General features: G+C 40.3%; 1 protein-coding gene across 2 annotated transcripts in view; it reads left to right on the top strand.

Moving 5' to 3' along the window:
• The window catches only part of piezo2a (piezo-type mechanosensitive ion channel component 2a), a 222,325-nt gene that overhangs the window by 25,965 nt on the left and 170,578 nt on the right, over positions 1–25,782 (top strand). For both annotated transcript variants that reach the window (XM_077224971.1, XM_077224970.1), the window contains exon 3: positions 16,833–16,958. In XM_077224971.1, coding sequence (XP_077081086.1) covers positions 16,833–16,958 — 126 coding nt within the window. The remainder of the gene's footprint in view (positions 1–16,832; positions 16,959–25,782) is intronic.

The following is a 25,782-nucleotide window of genomic DNA, read 5'->3' as shown; positions in this document are numbered from 1 at the left end:
CATGAGTTCATGTGTTCGTCTGTTCGTGAGTTCGTGATTTTGTGTGTTCGTGAGTTTGTGTGTTCGTGAGTTTGTGTGTTCGTGAGTTTGTGGGTTCGAGTGTTCATGAGTTCATGTGTTCGTCTGTTCGTGAGTTCGTGATTTTGTGTGTTCGTGAGTTTGTGTGTTCGTGAGTTTGTGTGTTCGTGAGTTTGTGTGTTCGTGAGTTTGTGTGTTTGTGAGTTTGTGGGTTCGAGTGTTCATGAGTTCATGTGTTCGTCTGTTCGTGAGTTCGTGATTTTGTGTGTTCGTGTGTTTGTGTGTTCGTGTGTTTGTGTGTTCGTGAGTTTGTGTGTACGTGAGTTTGTGTGTTTGTGTGTTGGTGAGTTTGTGGGTTCGAGTGTTCATGAGTTCATGTGTTCGTCTGTTCGTGAGTTTGTGATTTAGTTTTTTCGTGATTTCTTGTGTTCATGTGTTTGTGTGTTCGTGAGTTTGTGTGTACGTGAGTTTGTGTGTTTGTGTGTTCATGAGTTTGTGTGTTCGTGAGTTTGTGTGTTCGTGAGTTTGTGTGTTCGTGAGTTTGTGTGTTCGTGAGTTTGTGTGTTCGTGAGTTTGTGTGTTCGTGAGTTTGTGTGTTCGTGAGTTCGTGTGTTCGTGAGTTCGTGTGTTCGTGAGTTTGTGTATTCGTGAGTTTGTGTGTTCGTGAGTTCGTGTGTTCGTGAGTTTTGGTGTTCGTGAGTTTGTGTGTTCGTGAGTTTGTGTGTTCGTGAGTTTGTGTGTTCGTGAGTTTGTGTGTTCGTGAGTTTGTGTGTTCGTGAGTTTGTGTGTTCGTGAGTTTGTGTGTTCGTGAGTTTGTGTGTTCGTGAGTTTGTGTGTTCGTGAGTTTGTGTGTTTGTGTGTTGGTGAGTTTGTGGGTTCGAGTGTTCATGAGTTCATGTGTTCGTCTGTTCGTGAGTTTGTGATTTTGTTTTTTCGTGATTTCTTGTGTTCATGTGTTTGTGTGTTCGTGAGTTTGTGTGTACGTGAGTTTGTGTGTTTGTGTGTTCATGAGTTTGTGTGTTCGTGAGTTTGTGTGTTCGTGAGTTCGTGTGTTCGTGAGTTTGTGTGTACGTGAGTTTGTGTGTAAGTGAGTTTGTGTGTTCGTGAGTTTGTGTGTTTGTGTGTTCGTGAGTTTGTGGGTTTGTGTGTTCGTGAGTTTGTGTGTTTGTGAGTTTGTGTGTTCGTGAGTTTGTGTGTTTGTGTGTTTGTGTGTTCGTGAGTTTGTGTGTTTGTGTGTTCGTGAGTTTGTGTGTTCGTGAGTTTGTGTGTTCGTGAGTTTGTGTGTTCTTGAGTTTGTGTGTTCGTGAGTTTGTGTGTACGTGAGTTTGTGTGTTTGTGTGTTGGTGAGTTTGTGTGTTGGTGAGTTTGTGTGTTCGTGAGTTTGTGTGTTCGTGTGTTCGTGAGTTTGTGTGTTTGTGAGTTTGTGTGTTCGTGAGTTTGTGTGTTCATGAGTTTGTGTGTTTGTGTGTTCGTGAGTTTGTGTGTTCGTGAGTTTGTGTGTTTGTGTGTTTGTGAGTTTGTGTGTTCGTGAGTTTGTGGGTTTGAGTGTTCATGAGTTCATGTGTTCGTCTGTTCGTGAGTTCGTGATTTTGTGTGTTCGTGAGTTTGTGAGTTTGTGTGTTTGTGAGTTTGTGTGTTCGTGAGTTTGTGTGTTTGTGTGTTCGTGAGTTTGTGTGTTCGTGAGTTTGTGTGTTCGTGAGTTTGTGGGTTCGAGTGTTCATGAGTTCATGTGTTCGTCTGTTCGTGAGTTCGTGATTTTGTGTGTTCGTGATTTCGTGTGTTCATGTGTTTGTGTGTTCGTGAGTTTGTGTGTTCGTGAGTTTGTGTGTTTGTGAGTTCGTGAGTTTGTGGGTTCGAGTGTTCATGAGTTCATGTGTTCATCTGTTCGTGAGTTCGTGATTTTGTGTGTTCGTGATTTCGTGTGTTCATGTGTTTGTGTGTTCGTGAGTTTGTGTGTACGTGAGTTTGTGTGTTTGTGTGTTGGTGAGTTTGTGGGTTCGAGTGTTCATGAGTTCATGTGTTCGTCTGTTCGTGAGTTTGTGATTTTGTTTTTTCGTGATTTCGTGTGTTCATGTGTTTGTGTGTTCGTGAGTTTGTGTGTACGTGAGTTTGTGAGTTCGTGAGTTTGTGTGTTCGTGAGTTTGTGTGTTTGTGTGTTCGTGAGTTTGTGTGTTCGTGAGTTTGTGTGTTCGTGAGTTTGTGTGTTTGTGTGTTCGTGAGTTTGTGTGTTCGTGAGTTTGTGTGTTCGTGAGTTTGTGTGTTCGTGAGTTTGTGTGTTCGTGAGTTTGTGTGTTCGTGAGTTTGTGTGTACGTGAGTTTGTGTGTACGTGAGTTTGTGTGTTTGTGTGTTCGTGAGTTTGTGGGTTTGTGTGTTCGTGAGTTTGTGTGTTTGTGAGTTTGTGTGTTCGTGAGTTTGTGTGTTTGTGTGTTCGTGAGTTTGTGTGTTTGTGTGTTCGTGAGTTTGTGTGTTCGTGAGTTTGTTTGTTCGTGAGTGTGTGTTCGTGAGTTTGTGTGTTCTTGAGTTTGTGTGTTCGTGAGTTTGTGTGTACGTGAGTTTGTGTGTTTGTGTGTTGGTGAGTTTGTGTGTTGGTGAGTTTGTGTGTTCGTGAGTTTGTGTGTTTGTGTGTTTGTGTGTTCGTGAGTTTGTGTGTTGGTGAGTTCGTGAGTTTGTGTGTTCGTGAGTTTGTGTGTTCGTGAGTTTGTGTGTTTGTGTGTTCGTGAGTTTGTGTGTTCGTGAGTTTGTGGGTTTGAGTGTTCATGAGTTCATGTGTTCGTCTGTTCGTGAGTTCGTGATTTTGTGTGTTCGCGATTTCGTGTGTTCATGTGTTTGTGTGTTCGTGAGTTTGTGTGTACGTGAGTTTGTGTCTTTATGTTGGTGAGTTTTGTGTGTTCGTGAGTTTGTGTGTTCGTGAGTTTGTGTGTTTGTGTGTTCGTGAGTTTGTGTGTTCGTGAGTTTGTGTGTTCGTGAGTTTGTGTGTTTGTGTGTTCGTGAGTTTGTGTGTTCGTGAGTTTGTGTGTTCGTGAGTTTGTGTGTTTGTGTGTTCGTGAGTTTGTGTGTTCGTTAGTTCGTGTGTTCGTGAGTTTGTGTGTTCGTGAGTTTGTGTGTTCGTGAGTTTGTGTGTTCGTGAGTTTGTGTGTTCGTGAGTTTGTGTGTTCGTGAGTTTGTGTGTGTTTGTGTGTTCGTGAGTTTGTGGGTTTGTGAGTTTGTGTGTTTGTGTGTTCGTGAGTTTGTGTGTTCGTGAGTTTGTGAGTTTGTGTGTTCGTGAGTTTGTGTGTTTGTGAGTTTGTGTGTTTGTGTGTTCGTGATTTTGTGTGTTCGTGAGTTTGTGTGTTCGTGAGTTTGTGTGTTCGTGAGTTTGTGTGTTCGTGAGTTCGTGATTTTGTGTTTTCGTGTGTTCATGTGTTTGTGTGTTCGTGAGTTTGTGTGTTCGTGAGTTTGTGTGTTCGTGAGTTTGTGTGTTCGTGAGTTTGTGTGTTCGTGAGTTTGTGTGTTCGTGAGTTTGTGTGTGTTTGTGTGTTCGTGAGTTTGTGGGTTTGTGAGTTTGTGTGTTTGTGTGTTCGTGAGTTTGTGTGTTCATGAGTTTGTGAGTTTGTGTGTTCGTGAGTTTGTGTGTTTGTGAGTTTGTGTGTTTGTGTGTTCGTGATTTTGTGTGTTCGTGATTTTGTGTGTTCGTGAGTTTGTGTGTTCGTGAGTTTGTGTGTTCGTGAGTTTGTGTGTTCGTGAGTTCGTGATTTTGTGTTTTCGTGTGTTCATGTGTTTGTGTGTTCGTGAGTTTGTGTGTTCGTGATTTTGTGTGTTCGTGATTTCGTGTGTTCATGTGTTTGTGAGTATGTGTGTTCGTGAGTTTGTGTGTTTGTGTGTTCGTGAGTTCGTGATTTCGTGTGGTCATGAGTTTGTGTGTTCGTGAGTTTATGTTTGTGTGTTCGTGAGTTTATGTGTTTGTGTGTGTTCGTTAGTTTGTGTTTGTGTGTTCATGAGTTTATGTTTGTGTGTTCGTGAGTTTATGTGTTTGTGTGTGTTCGTTAGTTTGTGTTCGTGTGTTCGTGTGTTTGTGAGTTGCTGTTCTGGGTTAAACTAAGACTAGTTTGATCAGAATCGACTGGAAATGACTTCCTTACGGAGTGTGTGTTAATGCTAGCATTATCCCTTACAAAGCAGATGTTATTTTGTCAACGCGTATCATTCACCGGCGGCAGAAACTGATGTGTGTGTTCTGCTCACACTCACTGCCTCTGGTGTGTGTGTGTGTGTGTGTGTGTGAGGCTTGCAGAGGCTTGTATCGTGAGCTCGACTGAGTTTAACAGCTGATGTGAGTTCTTCACTTTGACTGTTTATCGTGTCTTTATTAGCGTGTCCTGCTTAGACAAGCTCTGCTATTGAATTATACCAATGATCACTGATAACTGAATTCTTCCTAAACTGTACCTATGAAACAAGTGTTTTCTGTAAAGCTGCTTTGAAACGATATGGTTTGCAAAAAGCACTGTAACAAATAAACTTGTACATTTTTTAATTGATCACTTAATTGAATTGATTAAACTGAGAATTTTTTGACCTGGTTGTCAGAAAAACAGACGGAAAAATCCAATCGACTGACATTTACAAACTGATATTTTTACACAAACAAGCACTTAAAGTGATGTCTATTTTATATAAAATTCAGAAAGAATATATTATTGATAAGGATATGTTATTAAATAAGTGAGATTTGGTCTATCCTCAAAAAGTTATTTGTTATTTTAGAATTTTTGTAATTTGTATTAATAAAATATTATATTTTATTTATCTATTTATTACATCTTAAGTTAAAGTTTTTTTTGTGTTATTGCCATTATTATTATTTTTTTAAATGTCTTTATGGATTTTATTGTTTATTTCAGTTGTTTTAGTACATCCATTTAAAATGACAATGAGAAATTGCCTAGCTGAAATAAAATAAGTTTAAGTTTTTATATATTTTATTTCAGTTAACAATTTTTTTAAGGTAGTAGTTAACTATAATAACTGCTTAGAGGTTATTATTTCTTGTGATGTATATATACGTGTGTGCGTGCGTGCGTGCGTGTGTGCGTGCGTGCGTGTTTGTGTGCGTGCGTGCGTGTTTGTGTGATATGTGTGTGTGTGTTTGTGCGTGCGTGCGTGTGTGTGTGCGTGTGTGTGCGTGTGTGTGTTTGTGTGCGTGCGTGCGTGTGTGTGTTTGTGTGTGTGCGTGTGCTTGCGTGTGTGTGTGCGTGCGTGCGTGTTTGTGTGTGTTTGTGCGTGCGTGCGTGTGTGTGTGCGTGTGTGTGCGTGTGTGTGTTTGTGTGCGTGCGTGCGTGTGTGTGTTTGTGTGTGTGCGTGTGCTTGCGTGTGTGTGTGCGTGCGTGCGTGTTTGTGTGTGTGTGTGCGTGTGTGTGTGCGTGCGTGTGTGTGTGTGTGTGTGCGTGCGTGTGTGTGATATGTGTTTGTGCGTGCGTGCGTGCGTGCGTGTGTGTGTGCGTGCATGCGTGCGTGTGTGTGATATGTGTTTGTGCGTGCGTGCGTGCGTGCGTATGCGTGTGTGTGTGCGTGCATGCGTGCGTGTGTGTGTTTGTGCGTGCGTGCGTGTGTGTGCGTGCGTGCATGCGTGCGTGTGTGTGATATGTGTTTGTGCGTGCATGCGTGCGTGTGTTTGTGCGTGCGTGCGTGCGTGCGTGTGTGTGTGTGTTTGTGCGTGCGTGCGTGTGTGTGTGTGCGTGCGTATGTGTGATATGTGTGTGTGTTTGTGCGTGCGCGCGTGCGTGTGTGTGTGTGCGTGTGTGTGTGCGTGTGTGTGCGTGTGTGTGTTTGTGTGCGTGCGTGCGTGTGTGTGTGTGTTTGTGTGCGTGCGTGCGTGTGTGTGCATGCGTGCGTGCGTGCCTGTGTGTGTGTGTGCGTGTGTGTGTGCGTGCGTGTGTGTGTGTGTGTGTGCGTGCGTGTGTGTGATATGTGTTTGTGCGTGCGTGCGTGCGTGCGTGTGTGTGTGCGTGCATGCGTGCGTGTGTGTGATATGTGTTTGTGCGTGCGTGCGTGCGTGCGTATGCGTGTGTGTGTGCGTGCATGCGTGCGTGTGTGTGTTTGTGCGTGCGTGCGTGTGTGTGCGTGCGTGCATGCGTGCGTGTGTGTGATATGTGTTTGTGCGTGCATGCGTGCGTGTGTTTGTGCGTGCGTGCGTGTGTGTGTGTGTTTGTGCGTGCGTGCGTGTGTGTGTGTGCGTGCGTATGTGTGATATGTGTGTGTGTTTGTGCGTGCGCGCGTGCGTGTGTGTGTGTGCGTGTGTGTGTGTTTGTGTGCTTGCGTGCGTGCGTGCCTGTCTGTGTGTGTGTGTGTGTGTGTGTGAGTGAGTGACTTTCCTACTGTATACTTTCTAATGCATATTAATCAATATTAATAATAATATTGCAATTAACAATATTTATTGATTTTTTTCTCAAAATTGTATTACTTTAATAACACAAGTGCAACTTTATTCTTAAAACTCTCTGAATTTTGTACAAGATGTCAATCATTGGTAATTTAAACTAAAACTTAATCCATAAACTTATTTTATTTTATTTTATTTAGTTTAACTTGATACTAAAACTAATACTGAAATTTAAAAAAATATGGACATAAAATGCCAAAAGCACAACAAAATTACTAAAACTTTAACTGAAATTAAAATTAAAACAGAAAATATAAAAATAAAAACTGATTCAAAATATCAACAAAAACTATAATCTCCAACTATGATGATACTAAAATAACACTAGTAAGACTTACTTATGAGATTCTTCTCAAAAATATTATGACTTTATTCTTGAAATCATAGATTTGGCTCTAAAGTGCATAATGTATTGCATTAAAAGTGTCACTGAATTTGCCCATGCAGAACTTCACTGATAAAAGGCGTTTGAGCCGTCACTTCCCCACATCTGGGGCTGATTTAAACACAGCTGTTTACTGGGAATCACAGATATCTTATACACACAGCTGTGGGTCAAAGGTCAAAGGTCAAGAGGTCGTCCTGCCCGCGGCTCGACACACTCACACACATTTCCGGTCTGTGAGACGCTTCGCCTTCAGTGCCTGATTTTTACCCCGTTGCTCATTTCCGGCGTGATGTTTATAGATATATCTTCCTGTCTGTCAGTGGACAGGTTTACAGTATTTACATGAAGTGTTTTAAAGAAACAAGGTTTTTTTGCACATCCTGATCCCAAGTTACTTACAGTTGACTCATTAACACAGAATTTATCATTTATATGCGGAACGGCCGTTCAAAAGTATCTTATGCTCACCAAAGCTGCATTTATTTGATAGAAAATGCAGTAAAAAGTGAAACATTATTATAATGTAAATCAGCTGTTTTCTATGTGAATATATAGTAAAGTGTAATTTATTCCTGTGATCAAAGCTGAATTTTCAGCATCATTACTCCAGTCTTCAGTGTCACATGATCCTTCAGAAATCACTATAATATGATGATTTGATGCTCAAAAAACATTTATGATTATTATCAATATTGGAAACAGTTTTTTATAATGTTTTGTAACATTATGAATATCTTTACTGTCACTTTTGATCAATTTAATGAATAAAAGTATTTATATATATTTATATATAACGCAGTTTCTGCACTAATGTCAGACTTGCCTTTTACATTTGTCATTAATCATTTTATCGTTTGGTTTGAGTCTAAAAACTCAAATTAAATAAATAATTAATCGGACTATACAAAAATAGATATAGATATTACCACATGGTTATTTGATGTAAACTGATTTATTATTTTATAATTGATGAATATATAATAGATATATCCATTTTCATTGCAAAAAATAACTATTGTGATTTATAAAGTTACTGTGATATAAAATTGCTCTCACATTTTGGTAATTTTACCCAGATAGTGTTTTTCGTAAAATGACACTTGCATTTCTCCTTTTGGTGTTGAAATGGTTTACTCTCACACAACATGACTATTACATTTAGATGTATAGTTCTTTAGAAACCGAGCAGCTCTCGGAGAGGCGGGGCTTATAGAGACTGAATCCTTCATTGAATAATTTCAGACACTGTGAGAAAAGAGCGGATACTGTAATGGATATTTTGAGAACATGTAATTGTTTTTTGACCATGGATGCATGTAAAACTATTGTAGGGGGAAACAAAAAATTAGGAAACTTAAAAAAAAAAAAGCATAATAGGGGCAAATGAAGTTTTTGTTCGAGTAGCATTGGAGTAATGAAAACATTGATCCCAAGAGAAAGAGGAATAGAAGTGCAGGATAAAGCCCAAACAGACGATGTGTCCTCTTGAGGAAGCAGGAGGTGAGATGTTTTCCTGAGGAAACGGATTTGAATGGAGAGTTCGTCAGAGAGGAACCGTGACCCGAAGCCCGGCCTCACCTCAGTTCCTCAGGAACCCGACACTTCCCCACACGAGCCGGCATCTTCAGTCCGTCCGTCAGTCATTTCATTATGGAACATGGTCAATATCAACACAATTTAGCTCTGGGAACATCTTTGATCTACTCATCTGACCTCCTAATATTTTTGTTATAAACATCACCATTCAAAACGTTTGGGATCGGAAGATTTGAAGAAGAAAAAAAAACAGTAAAAATTTGTAATATTATTATAATGTAAATTAGCTGTTTTCTATGTGAATATACAGTAAAGTGTAATTTATTCCTGTGATCAAATGTGATCATTACTCCAGTCTTCAGTGTCACATGATCCTTCAGAAATCACTATAATATGATGTTTTGATGCTCAAGAAACATTTATGATTATTATCCGTTTTGAAAATGGTTGTGATTTCTGTGTAAACCGTGATACATTTTACTTCAGGATTCTTTGATGAATATAAAGATCAAAAGAATAGCATTTATTAATGCATCATCTTTGAATAAAAGTTTTAATTTCTTTAAAAAAATCTTATTGACCCCGAACTTTTGAACAGTTTAATAAAGCTCTCAAAACTACAAGAACCAGTGGTTTACAGTCAATGACATCAGTTCTCAAATGGGATTTTGCATTCAATAATGTATGAACATATGACTTGGATTTCAGTCTGTTTGTCATACAGAGCTATTTTGTAGCTAACTTTCTAACTTTTTGTTGCTTTTATGATGTTTTTTGGATCTTGGAAGCCCGTGGTCATCGTATGGTATTGTTGTATGGATAAGAGCGGCATTAACATTCTTCAAAACGTCATATTTTGGATCAACACAAGTAAATAATGTCAGGATTCTCATTTTGTGTGCAGGTTTTGGCTCGGTGAACACCTTTCTTTGAGTTTCACTGCTTTCACAAATCACAGTTATTACGACTCCTCGATCGACTGAACATCTGTATACAAAATGAAAGGCCTTAAAATAAAGCAGGGTTCATGAATGAGTGATTGAAAACTAAGGAAGAACAGCTGCTGTGTATAATATATCACGCTGAACCGAGGTTACCTGCATTTCTGCTGTGTTTTCATGTTAGTCCCACATGTTTGCAAACTTTCCACCTTCAGCCATCAACGTAAGCTGTAATATATTGTTGTAAAACCGAGTTTGATAAGTTCGTGGCACCTGACCGGATTATAAATAACCCTGAAGAACTGACAATATAGTGTGTTTAAAGAAGGAAAGGTTGGTGAATTTAGTCAAATAATGACACTCACACTTTAGGAAATCCATTTCACCTCACACACACCTCAGATTTGTGTTTTTCTTTAATCCTTTATATATATTGTGTGTGTATCCGAGCGCTCAGTCTGGCTTGATCTAATACAGGTTGCGATCTGACTGTGAATGCCAGTAAGAAAAGGTCAGACGAGTCTTTTCCTGACATTTCCTCGAGTTTTAGACATGAATCAGAGGTTGTGATGATTCACTTTCTTGACATGTTGTAAACTGGGAAACCAGATGCCGAGATAAACACTAACCAAAGTATCTGAGAACAACAAACATGCTTCAACGTTTTGCTCTTAAAATGCTCCGGGTGTAAAATAAAGCAGGCTTTATTACAGTGATGGGTATCGTTTGATGTTTTTGAAAGAAATTAATATTTGTATTCAGGAAGGATGCATTAAATTAATCAAAAGTGACATTAAAGACGTTTATAATGTTACAAAAGATTATATTTTAAATAAATGCTGTTTTTCCAACATTGATTATAATCATAAATGTTTCTTGAGCAGCAAATCATCATATTATAGTGATTTCTGAAGGATCATGTGACACTGAAGACTGGAGTAATGATGCTGAAAATTCAGCTTTGATCACAGGAATAAATTACACTTTATATTCACATAGAAAATACTGTATTTCACAATATTACTGTTTTTTTCTGTATTTTTTATCAAAATATGCAGCCTAAATTGGTTAGCAGATGAAACTTCTGTCAAAAATATTATGAACTCTTTATACTTCTAAATCTACTGTGAAGATAATAGCTATTAAACACTACCAAAGACTCCTGAGTTGCTCTTAAAGTAATTGAAGTGTAAGAATGAATTGATTCAAATCAATTACGAGAGGAGAGACATTCCCGTAGGAGTGAAGTTTCATAACTCGTGTGTTTAAATTTGACTCTGTCCTGCTCATTGCTGTCGATTCAGATTTTTTGTTTTCCATTGAAGTGTCTAAAAGCTTTTGGAGATGTGATAGTGTTACCAGACAATCGACTGAGGTTGTGCTGTCGTCTGCGCTGGCCAAACGATCAATGAGGAAATCCACACGTATCTCTGTATAACAGCGTCTAAACCCTTCCTAATGCATGTTCACGAGAACATCTCTGTTCCTGAGGAGTCCAGGGGCTTTTTGAAGATGCAAATCCGCTCCACCTTTCAATTTGGCTGAGAAAGCCTTTGAATATGATTAGTGAAATATTTTTGACCTCTTAAACAAAGATGCACCAAACATTATTTGAAAGAAATTAATATTTTTATTCAGCAAAGATGCTTTAAATTGATCGAAAGTGACAGTAAAGACATTTATAATGTTACAAAAGATTTCTATTTCAGATAAATGCTGTTTTTATGAACTTTCTCTTCATCAAAATATCCTAAAAAAAACATTCACATTCAACATTCAATCATAAATGTTTCTTGAGCATCAAATCATCATATTATAGTGATTTCTGAAGGATTATGTGACACTGAAGACTGGAGTAATGATCACATTTGATCACAGGAATAAATTACACTTTACTGTATATTCACATAGAAAACAGCTAATTTACATTATAATAATATTACAAATTTTTACTGTATTTTATGAAAATTCAGCTTTGATCACAGGAATAAATTACACTTTACTATATAGGCTATTCACATAGAAAACAGCTGATTTACATTGGAAAAATATTTAAAGAGTATTTTTGATCAAATAACTACAGCCTTAAATGATGAGCAGAAGAGACTTCTTTCAAAAACATCATATAAATGAGCACATACCAACCCTAAATCATTTGTACTGTATGCGAATAACAGCTATTACAGGAGCGACGGACTCTTTCTCTCCGACAGTAAAGATGCATCACACGTTTCCTCCCTTACACACCGCATGCAAACACTGAGACTCATGCAGTCGCTGAGATGATGAAGTGGCTCATCAGGGAACAGAATAATGAGAAACTGTGGCCAAACGGCACGCAGACTCGACGTGCCAACCGAGAAGCCTTCAGTCCCGCGCCGCTACATAACAAACACATCTGGATCTTATTTGCTCTTCCTCTGCCAGTATCGGCTTTCTGCTTTAAAAACTCGCATAATGCCTTCAATACTGATCCTGAGGCTCATCCGCACGTATTACATCCACTGAATGAACAAATAATGGGTTTTTTTCATCACTGTACGCACTTAGTCGGGAATAAATCTTGACTTTGACCAGGCCTTTTGTTGGAAGTTGATTTCCCCGTTTGCTTAAGCTTCTTTAATTAGACTAATCGCCTGAACACAAGCAGACCTGTAAAACATTTTCATAACAGCAAACCCTTGGAAAGATCGTAAAATCTTGGCAGACTTGCTTGGCAACGATCCTCAGGTGGTTTAGAAAATGATTATCAGTAGGTGTTAATACATTGATGGACAAAAATGCATGTTTTCTTCTTTCTTCACACACAGTTAAAGAATTAGTTCACCCAAAAATGATAATTCTGTCAGTATTTACTCTCCCTCACGTTGTTCAACCCCGTAAGACTTTCGTTCATCTTCGGGACACGAATTAAGATATTTGTGATTAAATCTGAGAGCTGGATCACTCCTCCATAGGCTTCTAAGGGATTGAAACTTGTTCCCCGAAAACTTATTAAAGACATCGTTAAAATAGTCCAAGTGACTACAGTGGCTCAATCTTAAGTTTATCAAGCGACGAGAATACTTTTTGTGTGCAAAAACAAACAAAAATAACGACTTTATTTCAACTATTGATTTCCTTCTCTGTGGGCCTTGAGTCAGTTCACTAGTGTAACAGCGTATGATCTGTTGTTGTACGTCACACGCATCACACACATGACCAGCGTCGGCCAATAGTGAGCCTACGTGTGACGTAGCTCTACGCTATCACACTACGCTATCACACTACGCTATCACACTACGCTATCACACTACGCTATCACACTACGCTATCACACTACTCTATCACACTACGCTATCACACTACGCTATCACACTACGCTGTCACACTACGCTATCACACTACGCAATCACACTACGCTATCACACTACGCAATCACACTACGCTATCACACTACGCTATCACACTACGTTATCACACTACGCTATCACACTACGCAATCACACTACGCTATCACACTACGCAATCACACTACGCTATCACACTACGCAATCACACTACGCTATCACACTACGCAATCACACTACGCTATCACACTAAGCTATCACACTACGCTATCACACTACGCTATCACACTACGCTAACTGACTCGAGTATTCGAGTATCGACAAAAAGTATTCTCGTCGCTTGATAAACTTAAGATTGAGCCACTGTAGTCACTTGGACTATTTTAACGATGTCTTTAATAACTTTTCGGTGAACAAGTTTCAATCCCTTAGAAGCCTATGGAGGAGTGATCCAGCTCTCAGATTTAATCACAAATATCTTAATTCGTGTCCCGAAGATGAACGAAGGTCTTACGGGGTTGAACAACATGAGGGAGAGTAAATACTGACAAAATTTTCATTTTTGGGTGAACGATCCCTTTAATACCAGCTTGATCTCACGAAAGTGCGTATCTATACTACAAATGTTATTTCTCGTGCCATTTATACGCCAAAAATAGTTTTTGCGTGCATATGATACTTTATGGCGTGTAATACGCACACACTCCACACGCCTAATCCTACGCGAGCGTTTTACACTGCATATCATGCACGCAAAAAACATTTTTGGCGTATATAAATGGTACGAGAAACAACATTTGTGGTATAGATACACACTTTCATGATATTGTGTTGGTTAATACGTGCGAGCTGAAACCTGATTGGTACAGATATGAATGTATTTACTTATTTTAAATCCCCATGAAATTGTTTGATGAGCACAATTGATTTTCTTCAAATGATTGCTTTTGTCTAGCCAATAGTTTGCGAATAGAAATATGAGATGATGTCATTTCTGGTTAATTTCCCTAAAAAGGAAAGACTGTACATTTTAAAACTAGTTAAAAACAGTTTTACCCACTCCACGGTACACCAAAAGCAAATTAATTATAACGCCAGACTATCGATGTAAATGTCTGTTGAGAGAATAATGTTAGAAATCAAACTACCCTTTCATCGCATTGCAATAGTTATACTTGTTCCCTGTATTTATTAGCACAGTCTACAGCATCGGCGGAGTGATATTAAGTTACCTAGGCAACCGAGAGAGCCGGTCCACATGACAATCACGCGTGTGTGTATTTCCCTGCCGCTGTATTTACAATTTCGAAATGCACACCGAATCACCATGTTGCCAATTCCTTCGTTTGCAATCGAATGTTTCAATATTGTTGTTCAAGGCTACTACTAGCTAGCTAGACATCCCGACTGTAGTGCGCTTCTGTTCTGTGTTTTCTTTTCGGCGCAGTACTACTAACCGTAACAAAGTAAACTCCCGCCGCTGCTGAGAAACTAGTTCCTGTAAATGTAATGCGATCAATGCGATGAAAGGGTAGTTTGATTTCTAACATTATTCTCTCAGCAGACATTTACATTGATAGTCTGGCGTTATAATTTATTTGCTTTTGGTGTACTGTGGAGTGGGTAAAATGTTTTAATGGCAGGCTAGCATATGACTCGCGCTAGCCTAGCACCGGCAAACTATGACACTGGAAGGACTGGATGAAATTTTTTTTAAACTGTCTCCACTGATAAATAACACCCAGGCTAACTTGGAAATGAGGTCCGATGTCCAAAATCCTGAACCACCCCTTTAAAAGAAGTCTTGTTCCTCCTTAATTTACGTATTTACAGCAATATCAGTGTGAAAAAAACCTAGTTGTGACGTTTTAACTTCATTGACAGTAACCAATTCCTTGCTGTATATATTCTGCTGTCTGTATTTATTACTCTAATCCTTTCTGAAAGTGTGTTAATTCCCTGACGAGGAAGCTTTTAGCCTTGGTTCTCCTTCCTAGCGTGTCAGGAATACGGTGAGCTGCGGGAACAGCCGGTGTCTGCGGACACCTGATATGAAGGAAACGATCCGCTCTCGGTACCTATGATAGTTTGAATATGACTGTAAAAGTGCTCTTGTGAATTAATAAGCTCTGCGTTTAATCAAAAGAGACTGTGATTGACTTAAATATTTATTAAAAAGCCTTCAGACATGAACTTAATCCATGCAACCTTTAAAGTAGGGTGAAATGTTATCCCACTTTTTTTTTATCCTTTAATTCATGATATTATCTGTCCAGATTTGCTAATTAAATTAAGCACTTATTGGTTTTTACGTCATATCCTCATTTGGGACGGATGGGTTGTGGGTGTTTTTTTTACATCCTTAAGCTCATGTTTGATGCTATCGTTGTCATTCCCAGCGTCCCACTGTATAAAGAAGATTTGATGTCGGTCCAAATCTTTCTCTTCTGTCATAAAACATGTTTATGTAGCATTATACATAAATCAACAATTTTTTTCGACCCTATGCATGCATTACTCACAGCATTGTATCTGGATCTTTCTGAAAACGGCCACGTCTCGAACTCACACTGATCCTAAATGATGAACAGTCCAAACACTGCCAAAAATATCAATGCTAAATGAAGAGAGAGAGAGAGAGAGAGAGAGAGAGAGACCTGTAATACAAGAGTGATTTCCGCTAATAGCAGTGAATTACAGCAGCTCTTTTTTATTCAGAGCAGATCGACAGCTTCAACTCGATGAACTTTCACCCTGACATGTTGAATGCTTGAATTCCCTTCAGCATCACTGCAGGACTACAACCTTTCCAATCTGCAATATTACAAGTCTTCGAGTCCTTCTTACTCTGTAACAGTTGTGCAAACTAACTTTGACACTTGTTATGAGATTTCTGCAGAAAGTTCCACTGATTTCAACAGGATTTGACGTACGACTTTGACATAAGCCAAGAGTAGGCTACACTTCAACTGGCACACAGGTTGTGTCCGCTAAAAAAGTATGTTCTATATAGTATGAATGTAATCTGGACGGACTACATCCACCATGTTGTCACTGTCATGTGACCTTCCAGCATTATAAATCCTCTCCCGTGGCCTCATGGGATAGTAAAGTGTTCATCTTATGCACACTTCAGAATCTACACTGGAAGTCTCGGGACTTTTGCATTCTCTTTTTATGAATTTGGACACATTTCTTTTGTCACATGTTGTTTTTATCCTACTATATAGTCAGCAAATATGTGATTTTGTTTAAGTATACTCAATTTAACAGCATGCATGAACACAGCCGCTCGACACATGTGCACTAGATATTTCATCCTTGTCTTATCTTGTCTTATTTCTCTCTCCAGAAATTATGAGCAATACGAATTAAATTTAAGTTGCTTGTGTGCAACTTGTATGCAAATGGCGGGGAAAGAGTTAACTATAACACCCCTGACATGCATACTATGCTGATGAGTCATAATCATCAGCATCAGTGATGACAAAATTTACGTTGTGATCCGTACACATACGCATATAAGCATACGTCAGGGGCCAATTGCATAAACTCACTATGTTAAAGTCCCCCTGTAGTCAATCATTTTATCCCTTAAAACTCATCTTTAATTACCAAAATTATATATTTAAGCATTTTTCTTTGAAATTTTGCCTTAAAATAGCTTGAATGTAACTCTACACCCTTGCCTCATTTAGTATACGCGGTTCTATGAATATGCAAATGAGCCCCGCCTCCACTCACTCACTCACTCAGCTCAGAGATCCACTCGTTGACGATCACACGTTGATCTGATTGGTTACAAGGTAGTTTGTGACGTCAGAAACACCAGCGATTTCAAACCGTGTTTTTGAGACTGTCTTTGGTTCACTGCAGTTTTAAGGAGAAAATACTCAGCAATGCTGTCGACTTATGAATTTACACATGGTTTGTCTTGAAGCTTATTGAAAACACCACATAGACACATAAATAACATTAAAAACTGCATTTTCAGAGTCTTAAGAGCTTGTCTGTCAATCAAGGATTGACCAAGTAGACCTCTTTTTTTTCTGAAACTGACATATAAAGGTTATGACCAGTCTTAAAGAAAACTTCATGCAATTGGCCTCAGGCTTTATTTAAGTTGCAGCTTATATGCATGTCCTAATGTAAATGTTTTTACTCAGTAAAATAAAATCAAACACTTTTTCTTCTTCAGGACACACAGGGCGTTTGCTGAAATCCCTGTGTTTCACCAGTGTGACGTTCCTGCTTCTGCATCTCATCTTCCAAATCACAATCAACAGCCTGATAGCAGGAGACAACATTGATCCCGACTTCAACTGTGAGTACTGACTAAAGCTTACGTCTACATTAATCCGGTTACATTTGGAAACTGCGTTTTCATTTTAAAACTCTCGTTTCTGTGTGGATGGGAAAACGCCTGAAACACTAATGAGGTATATAAAATAATAAAGTTACCACGCAATTCTTCTGGTAGAATCATTTTATTTAGCAAAATATCTCCGCATTCACTGATCGTCCAGGTCGCTCTCACTCACCATTATATGTTCGGTCTAAAATGCGACTGCCCTCATGATTTACTGCAGGACAGCAAATGCGAGTGAGTTTTCTGTCATCTTTGTAGGACTGTGAAATGAAGACTGTGCAAAGTAACATATTTTAGCAACTGTGTGAAAGTGAACAGCAAATTACAGGCACAATACCGGTATAAACATGAATATCTATTGGTACAATATGCATCACATGACTAAACTTACATCATCGTTTTCAAATACCTCTGTTTTGACAGTCCACACTACAACATGGAAACAGCGTTTTCAAATGTATCCACTTTGGAGAGCATTTTCAAAAAGATGTGTTTTCAAATGAAGGCCTAAATCTAGTTTTCAGTACAGATCATTAAACCAGGCTGATAGGTCAGGTATAGCAGAGGAAAATGGTTCCCTTTTAAAATGAAAGATTCACAGAAACACCATTGAAGAATCACTTTAAGTTCCCTTTCAGTCGCTCACGTTTGACGTAGTCGACGTGTCGACTGATTGGGATCACGCTTAGGGAGCCTGTCATCTTCGAGTACTGTTAAAACGAGCCAATCCACATTGGCGTGCGAGATCTGCATCTCACACTCCGCACCGCAGCGCAAGTATAAATACGGACTAGTTTTCTTTCGCTTCGGTGCCAATCTCTGTGGTTCTCGGTGCTGGTGGTTCTACAGCGCGAGTGCAGCGTTGATCGCGAGCTTCTGTGCTCTCAACTGCTGTTTTAACAGCATCACAAATCTGTGTAAAAATTGTGTTTGTTTGTCTGATGGCCGGTTGATGGCGAAGAAAGTGAGTGCTTCACTGGTACAGGCTGCACCATCCCTGTCAGTGTTGCCGCGATCATTCCGCTGTGTGCTCCGGCACTGGTGAGAGTTTTTTGTTTCCTGAAAGAGCAAAACGGGTGCGTTTGTGTCTTTTTCAAGATGTCATTCCACCCGTGTGTTTCTGAATGCTGTTGTTCCCTGTCTCTCTCTGACGGTCACAATTGTTGCATCATGTGTTTGGGCTTACAGCACGCTGAAGCAGCTTTTGTGGATGGTTCATGTTCCCATTGTTGGATTATGACTGTTGCGGTGTGGAGATCGAGACTCGCGTTTGTCCATGAAAGTGCGATTACCCATTATCATGTCCCACCCCCGGGTGCCGTGTGGAATGGGTGATCAGAGGATAGTGATGGATGTCTTGCCCGGTAACCATTCCCTGTGGGCTCCTCACTCCTCCATCACACCGCAGCTGATGGGATTCCTGTTGAGCATGCTGGTCCCTCTGTAATGGACCGATCAGCCGTTTCAATTGGGGTTTCCCCAGAGGATAAGATCTCGATAGCAGCATCGGAGGGTGAGCTGGCCTCTGGAGATGACGACTCGGCTGTGTTATCTCCCTCTGGGAGTGTAACGTTGCCCGAGCCGGATCCAGATTTGTCAGCTATGCTGAAATGGGCCGCCGAGGCTGCCGGGCTCGAGTGGAAACTCCACTGTGTCCCGTTCAGTCTCGGTTGGAGAATTGGTATCTCGGGGCGGCCCGCTCTGGTACTCAGTTCGCCACCCCAGGGCCTTTCTTTCCCGAAGTGCATGGAGAGCTTACCAGGTTGTGGACGGCACCTTTCTCTGCCAGAAACTGCCTGAATAGCTTTTCCCCCCTCACTACCTTTGATGGAGGAGCGGTGAAGGGTTACGAGGCTATCCCTCCAATGGAGCGGTTTGTAAACACAGGTGCACCTGTGTCCGGCAGCAGCTGCCTTTTGGACGGGGGATCCTCGTCTACGCTCTAAGGCCTGTGAGTCCTCTTCTGTTCCGACGGGCAGAGCTTACAAAGCCTGTGGGCAAGTATCCTCCTCTTTGCGTGCCATGTCGTTGCTACAGGTCTATCAGGCCAGGGCACCCATGGACATGCACGAGGGTAGCACAGACTGTGCGCTCATAGGTGAGCTCCGCTCTGCAGCCGACCTCGCCCTCCGGGGCACAAGCGTTGTGGTGTGCGCGATCGGTCTGGCGATGTCCACCTTGCTGGTTTAGGAGCGCCATCGTTGGCTTAGCCTGGTTGATATGGCCTTGCACCCCTCAGCCCCCTCTTGTTCGCCTGCACGGCATTTGCATGCGGTTCGAGGACCCGGTCATCCCCCTTCTTACGCATCCCTGGCCGCCTCTTGGAGACAGGTAAGTGTCGTGCACCACACTCAGACCCTGGTTCGGGCCGCCTTCGGGCCTTCCGAGCCGGGCCCCTGTCCTCTACATCTGTTGCCCCTCCGGACTCATCCCTCCGCCAGTTGTTTTTTCTCCTGTCTGAGTGGACATCCCTCGACACAGAAAGACTCTGGCCACAGTTGGCTCCAGGGCCCCCGCAGAATTGCGTTCCCCAGTAAGCCTTCTTGCACACAACTGTGCTAAAGTCAGAGAAGAGATCCTCCTCTGCATTTATACCCATGCCGCGCGTGCAGAGTGTGTGATGCATTTCACGCACGCCAATGTGCATTGGCTCGTTTTAACCCGTTTTACCCAAATATGTAAATTCTGTCAGTAATTACTCACCGTCATGTTGTTCAACCCCGTAAGACCTTCGTTCATCTTCGGAACACAAATTAAGATATTTTTGATGAAATCTGAGAGCTGGATCACTCCTCCATAGGCTTCTTAAGGGATTGACACTTGTTCCCCTAAAAGTTATTAGAGACATAGTCTTTAAAATAGTCCAAGTGACTACAGTGGCTCAATCTTAAGTTTATCAAACAACGAGAATACTTTTTGTGCGCAAAACCCCCCAAAAATAATGACTTTATTTCAACTATTCATTTCCTTCTCTGTGGGCCTCGAGTCAGTTAGCGTAGTGTGATTGCGTAGAGCTACGTCACACGTAGGCTCACTATTGGCTGACGCTGGTCATGTGATAAAAAGTATTCTCGTCGCTTGATAAACTTAAGATTGAGCCACTGTAATCACTTGGACTATTTTATTTCGACACGTCGACTACGTCTCCGTTAATTCTGAGGTCAACTATTCCTTTAAAATAATAAACTAGTCATGCATGCACTTGGTTGGCTAGTGGGAGAGAAGAAAGTTTCCAGATGTGACACTGAAGACTGGAGTAATGATGATGAAAATTCAGCTTTGATCACAGGAATAAATTACACTTTACTATATATTCACATAGAAAACAGCTGTTTTACATTGGAATAATATTTCACAATATTACTGGGTTTGTTTAGTATTTTTAATCAAATAAATGCAGCCTTGGTGAGCAGAAGAGACTTCTTTTAAAAACATTAAAAATCTAACAAACTTTTTAACGGGAGTGTATATGTACAAAGAAACTTCTTTTTTTTTTCTTTCTTGAATTGAGTGGCTTTTTCTTTCTAGGTGCATTTGCAGATTTAAATGAAACCAACCCTCATGCTTTATAGTAGCCCAGATCAACAGAGGGCAAGTGAAGACCATGATAAACCTCTGAGGTCTTTAGACACTGCACTCGTATTTTACCAGGACATGCAGCTTTAAACACAACCACATGTTTACGTCATGTATTGCGCAAACCTTACATAAGCGCTCATGAAAACAAATCATTACCCAATCATTTGATATAAAATAACTAAAAGGACTTTTATCAGACGCAAGGAGCAATGAGTGTTGAAGAAACTGAAAACTGATCTTGAGTTTTGTTAGAGAAGGACAACAAACCTGATTCATATAGTCACTTTTCATAGTCACATTTGATTCCTCACATTTCATCGCAGTGTTTGTATTGATAATCTTCAGATATGTTTGTTCTGAGCTGATTTAACACAGACTTTGAAGTTAAAAAACAGTAAAACAAAACCAGATATTATAATCTATGAAACAATGTCTATTTTTAAATATTTCTAATGTCTAAGAATCTCCCATCGACTTAATCATTTTATTTTGATTATTTTTTTAATTACTAACATACGGTATGCAAACAAAAAGATTTTTGAGTTATAGTATCACATGCATAATTTCTCACAGTTTTATTTCTGCTATTAACATTATATTTTATAATGCAATGTAATTTGGTGTTTAATAGCATTATATTGACAACAATCCAGAAACATAAAACCTTAATATATTTTATTTACATTACCTCAAATTAACATTTTAAGCAGCATGAACTAAACCCTATATATATATATATATATATATATATATATTTTTTTTTTTTTTTTTTTTTTTTTTTTTTTTATCAAATACTCTATAGATTTATTATTTTAGTGGCTGGATGATTTCAGATCATTCTAATGTTTGACAACCAGATAATTCCAAACACTTTTGTATTCTTTTTTTATAGTTGTGTATTTCAATTCAACGTGTAAATATATAACATTGTATTACATTAAAATAGTTTAAATAGTTTTATTTAATTATTAACAATATGCAGTTGATATGAATTATGTTGTATTTTCAAGTGACTATTGCACTTAAAAAGGTTGTTTCTGCCTAATAAAATAAAACATAGGTAATTATATTTCTTGCATATTTTTCTTCTGCATATTTATTTCTCATATTTGTGACTTTATATTTCACAGAGTGAATTAATGTCACCAATGTGACTATATTTAAATTAAATTATAATTACATGTCTTATTTTTTTAGCTTTATCTCACAATTATCTTTATACTAATTATATTTTCACTAATGAAACCTGAATCACGTTAGTATGGTTGCTTTGTGTTTCCTTTTTATGGTGTAAAAATATAATTAATATAATATAATATAGTATAATATAATATAACATTATACAATATAACATTATAATTTAATTTAATATAACATAACATAATATATTATAATATAACATTATAATGTAATATAATATAATACAATATAATATAATATAATACTATATATTATAACATAACATAACATAATATAACATTATAATATAATATAATAAAAACAAATATAAATAGTAATGATTTAATTGTTATGTAATGCAGAGATATTCATATATTTTAAAGTGTGTCTTAAGCGTCAAAATACACAAATAAGTGTTTGGCGTCTCTTTTCTGGCATGTTTACAGTGTGTGTGTGTGTGTGTGCGAGTGTGAGTGTGAGCTTGAGCGTGTTTGAGTGTGAGTGTGTGTGAGTGTGAGCGTGTGCGAGTGCGTGTGCGAGTGTGTGTGAGTGTGAGTGTCAGTGAGTGGGAGTGTGCGTCTCTTTTCTGGCATGTTCACAGTGTGTGTGCGTGTGAGTGTGTGCGTGTGAGCGTGTGCGTGTGTGAGTGTGTGCGTGTGAGCGTGTGTGCGTGTGAGTGTGAGCGTGTGAGCGAGTGCGTGTGTGAGTGTGAGTGTGTGCGTGTGAGTGTGTGCGTGTGAGTGTGAGCGTGTGCGAGTGTGAGTGTGTGCGTGTGAGTGTGAGCGTGAGCGTGTGTGAGTGTGAGCGAGTGCGTGTGTGAGTGTGAGTGTGAGTGTGTGCGTGTGAGCGTGTGCGAGTGTGAGTGTGTGCGTGTGAGTGTGAGCGTGAGCGTGTGCGTGTGCGAGTGTGAGTGTGAGCGTGTGTGAGTGTGAGCGTGTGAGCGTGTGAGTGTGAGCGTGTGAGTGTGTGAGTGTGAGCGTGTGTGAGTGTGAGCGTGTGAGTGTGAGCGAGTGCGTGTGTGAGTGTGAGTGTGTGCGTGTGAGCGTGTGCGAGTGTGAGTGTGTGCGTGTGAGTGTGAGCGTGAGCGTGAGCGTGTGCGTGTGCGAGTGTGAGCGTGTGTGAGTGTGAGCGTGTGAGTGTGAGCGTGTGAGTGTGAGTGTGTGCGTGTGAGTGTGAGTGTGTGAGCGTGTGTGCGTGTGAGTGTGTGAGTGTGTGCGTGTGACCGTGTGAGTGTGAGTGTGTGCGTGTGAGTGTGTGCGTGTGAGCGTGTGTGCGTGTGAGTGTGTGCGTGTGAGTGTGAGCGTGTGCGAGTGTGAGTGTGTGCGTGTGAGTGTGAGCGTGTGCGAGTGTGAGTGTGTGCGTGTGCGTGTGAGCGTGTGAGTGTGAGCATGTGTGTGTGTGAGTGTGTGAGTGTGTGCGTGTGAGCGTGAGCGTGTGAGTGTGTGCGAGTGTGTGCGTGTGAGTGTGTGCGTGTGAGCGTGTGTGCGTGTGAGTGTGTGCGTGTGAGTGTGAGCGTGTGTGAGTGTGTGCGTGTGAGCGTGAGCGATTGCGAGTGTGAGTGTGACCGTGAGCGTGTGCATGTGCGAGTGTGAGTGTGACCTTGAGCATGTGCGTGTGCATGTGTGAGTGTGTGAGTGTGAGCGTGAGCGTGTGCGAGAGCGAGTGTGAGTGTGTGCGTGAGTGTGTGCGTGGGAGTGCGTGTGTGTGAGTGTGTGTATGAGTGTGTGTGAGTGTGTGTGTGTGAGTGTGCGTGTGAGTGTGAGCGTGTGCGAGTGTGTGTTGTGTGTGTGTGTGAGTGTGTGCGTGTGAGTGTGACCGAGTGCGAGTGCGTGTGTGTGTGTGAGCGTGAGCGTGTGTGAGTGTGCGCATGCACGTGAGTGTGAGCGTGTGCGAGTGCGTGTGTTTCTGAGCGTGAGCGTGTGTGAGTGTGCGCGTGCACGTCAGTGTGAGCGTGTGCGAGTGTGTGAGTGTGCGAGTGCGTGTGTGTGAGTGTGAGCGTGAGCGTGTGCGAGTGTGTGTGTGTGAGTGTGAGCGTGTGCGAGTGCGTGTGTGTGTGTGTGTGTGAGTGTGTGCGTGTGAGTGTGTGTGAGTGTGAGCGTGTGTGCGTGTGTGTGTGTGTGAGTGTGAGCGTGTGCGAGTGCGTGTGTGAGTGTGTGCGTGTGAGCGTGTGCGAGTGCGTGTGCGAGTGTGAGTGTGTGCGTGTGAGTGTGAGCGTGTGAGTGTGAGCGAGTGCGAGTGCGTGTGTGTGTGTGAGTGTGTGAGTGTGAGCGTGTGCGAGTGCGTGTGCGAGTGTGTGCGTGTGAGTGTGTGCGTGTGAGTGTGAGCGTGTGCGAGTGTGTGTGTGTGTGTGTGTGTGTGTGCGTGTGTGTGCGTGTGTGTGAGTGTGTGTGAGTGTGTGTGAGTGTGTGTGTGCGCTGCGTAAAGCTGTGCCAGGAATGACATCTCTCTCTCCTCATAAATCTGAGTCCGTCTCTCAGAAACACAGAAACGAGAAGTCTTGAAAAAAACAACGCTTTCGTTTCTCTCCAACAACAGCCTTGCTTCTCTGATCAGTCTTTCATCTAACTCTCCTCTCGTTTGCATTATTGACATGAATGCATGCATGACTTTATCTGGCCGTTGAGAGGATTAATAAGCTATTGTTCCTCTCGCTGGCGTGTGTGTGAGTGATATCAGGCCTGTGTCGCTGCCAGCAAAGAGAACAAACCCCTTCAGTTTGTGCTAATACTGAGATAAAGATCAGCTTCCTCAGGACGCGTATCTCATGCTCTCTAAAAATACTCCAACATTTTCTTTCTAACAAAGACTGTGTAAACCTCTGTTTCCTGAAGGCCACTGACGATGACTAAAGCTGTATTTGTTCATCGCTGAGGGAGTCACCTCAAGAAAACACTTCCTTTAAGCGTAATATACCAGTTAAACATGTTTTTTTAATACTTTTGTTTAGCAAGGAGGCATTAAGTTGATCAAAAGTGACAGTAAAGAAACAATATACACTCCAAACTCTCAAAAAATAGTATTTAATATTTAAAAATACCCAAACTTTTGAACAGTTGTGCATATATTGTGGGATTTTGAATTTCATTATTAAAATATGCAATGAATAAATATTGTTTTGTTTTTTGAGAGTTGGTCTTGTCATATGAAAGCTTGTTTCTGCCTGACAAAATAAAAAAAAGTAATTAATATTTTATTTCTTTTGATGTTAACTTTTTTTTCCTCACAGTTGTGTATATATTACTCATAATTGTGACTTTATATCTCACAATGTAAATTTATTTGACATAAAATTGAATTCTATTTTTATTTTAAGCTTTGTCTCACAATTATTAGTTTTATTTTTGTATGCACCCATTCTCCAGTAAGCTTGCTTTTCCCTTTCATATGTAAAATAAAAGATTAAGTAATAAGAATAAAAAAATTAAATAAAAAATAATAATAATAATTAAATTTAAAAAATGGCATGAAATCAATTTAATTTAATGTAATAAAATAAAATAAATAAATAAAATAGCATACAATAAAATAAAATAAATTAAAATAAATGTGTGTTAGTTTCAACAATAAGAAAACGCTGGGTTTCTGGGAGGGCTGGTTTTTACTTTGCCTCTGGGTGATATTGTGAAAATAGTTCAGAATTAAATGACAACCACATCTGAAAACATCTCTCCAGATCTGTAGAGAAGCCGCGCACCTTCACGTGACGTGATACACTCTTTTATTCCCTGCTGACTCGATCACTCTCACAGACGCTCTGAAATCAGTTCTCCCACTGAGAAATGTGAAGAAATCATGTGTTTCCAAGGCGCTTCCCTGAGCCTCATCATGACATTTGACAGAGTGCGTCTGGAGAACGAGAGAAGAGAGTGATGATGTGCAACTTACAAACCCTCATCCTTCTCTCGGGTCATTCTGACACAAAAATCATGTTTTTTTTTTAATAATTAAAAATTGAGTGTTCATCAGAGGGGTTCAAGACCCCAGGACTTCTGTTGCACTTGAACCACAAATGCAAAAAAAT

The sequence above is a fragment of the Siphateles boraxobius genome, unplaced genomic scaffold (assembly GCF_051911475.1).
Source record: "Siphateles boraxobius isolate OS27281-9 unplaced genomic scaffold, OSU_SipBor_1 97, whole genome shotgun sequence".
Classification (NCBI taxonomy): Eukaryota; Metazoa; Chordata; class Actinopteri; order Cypriniformes; family Leuciscidae; genus Siphateles; species Siphateles boraxobius.
This window is presented reverse-complemented; position numbering and strand designations above follow the sequence as displayed.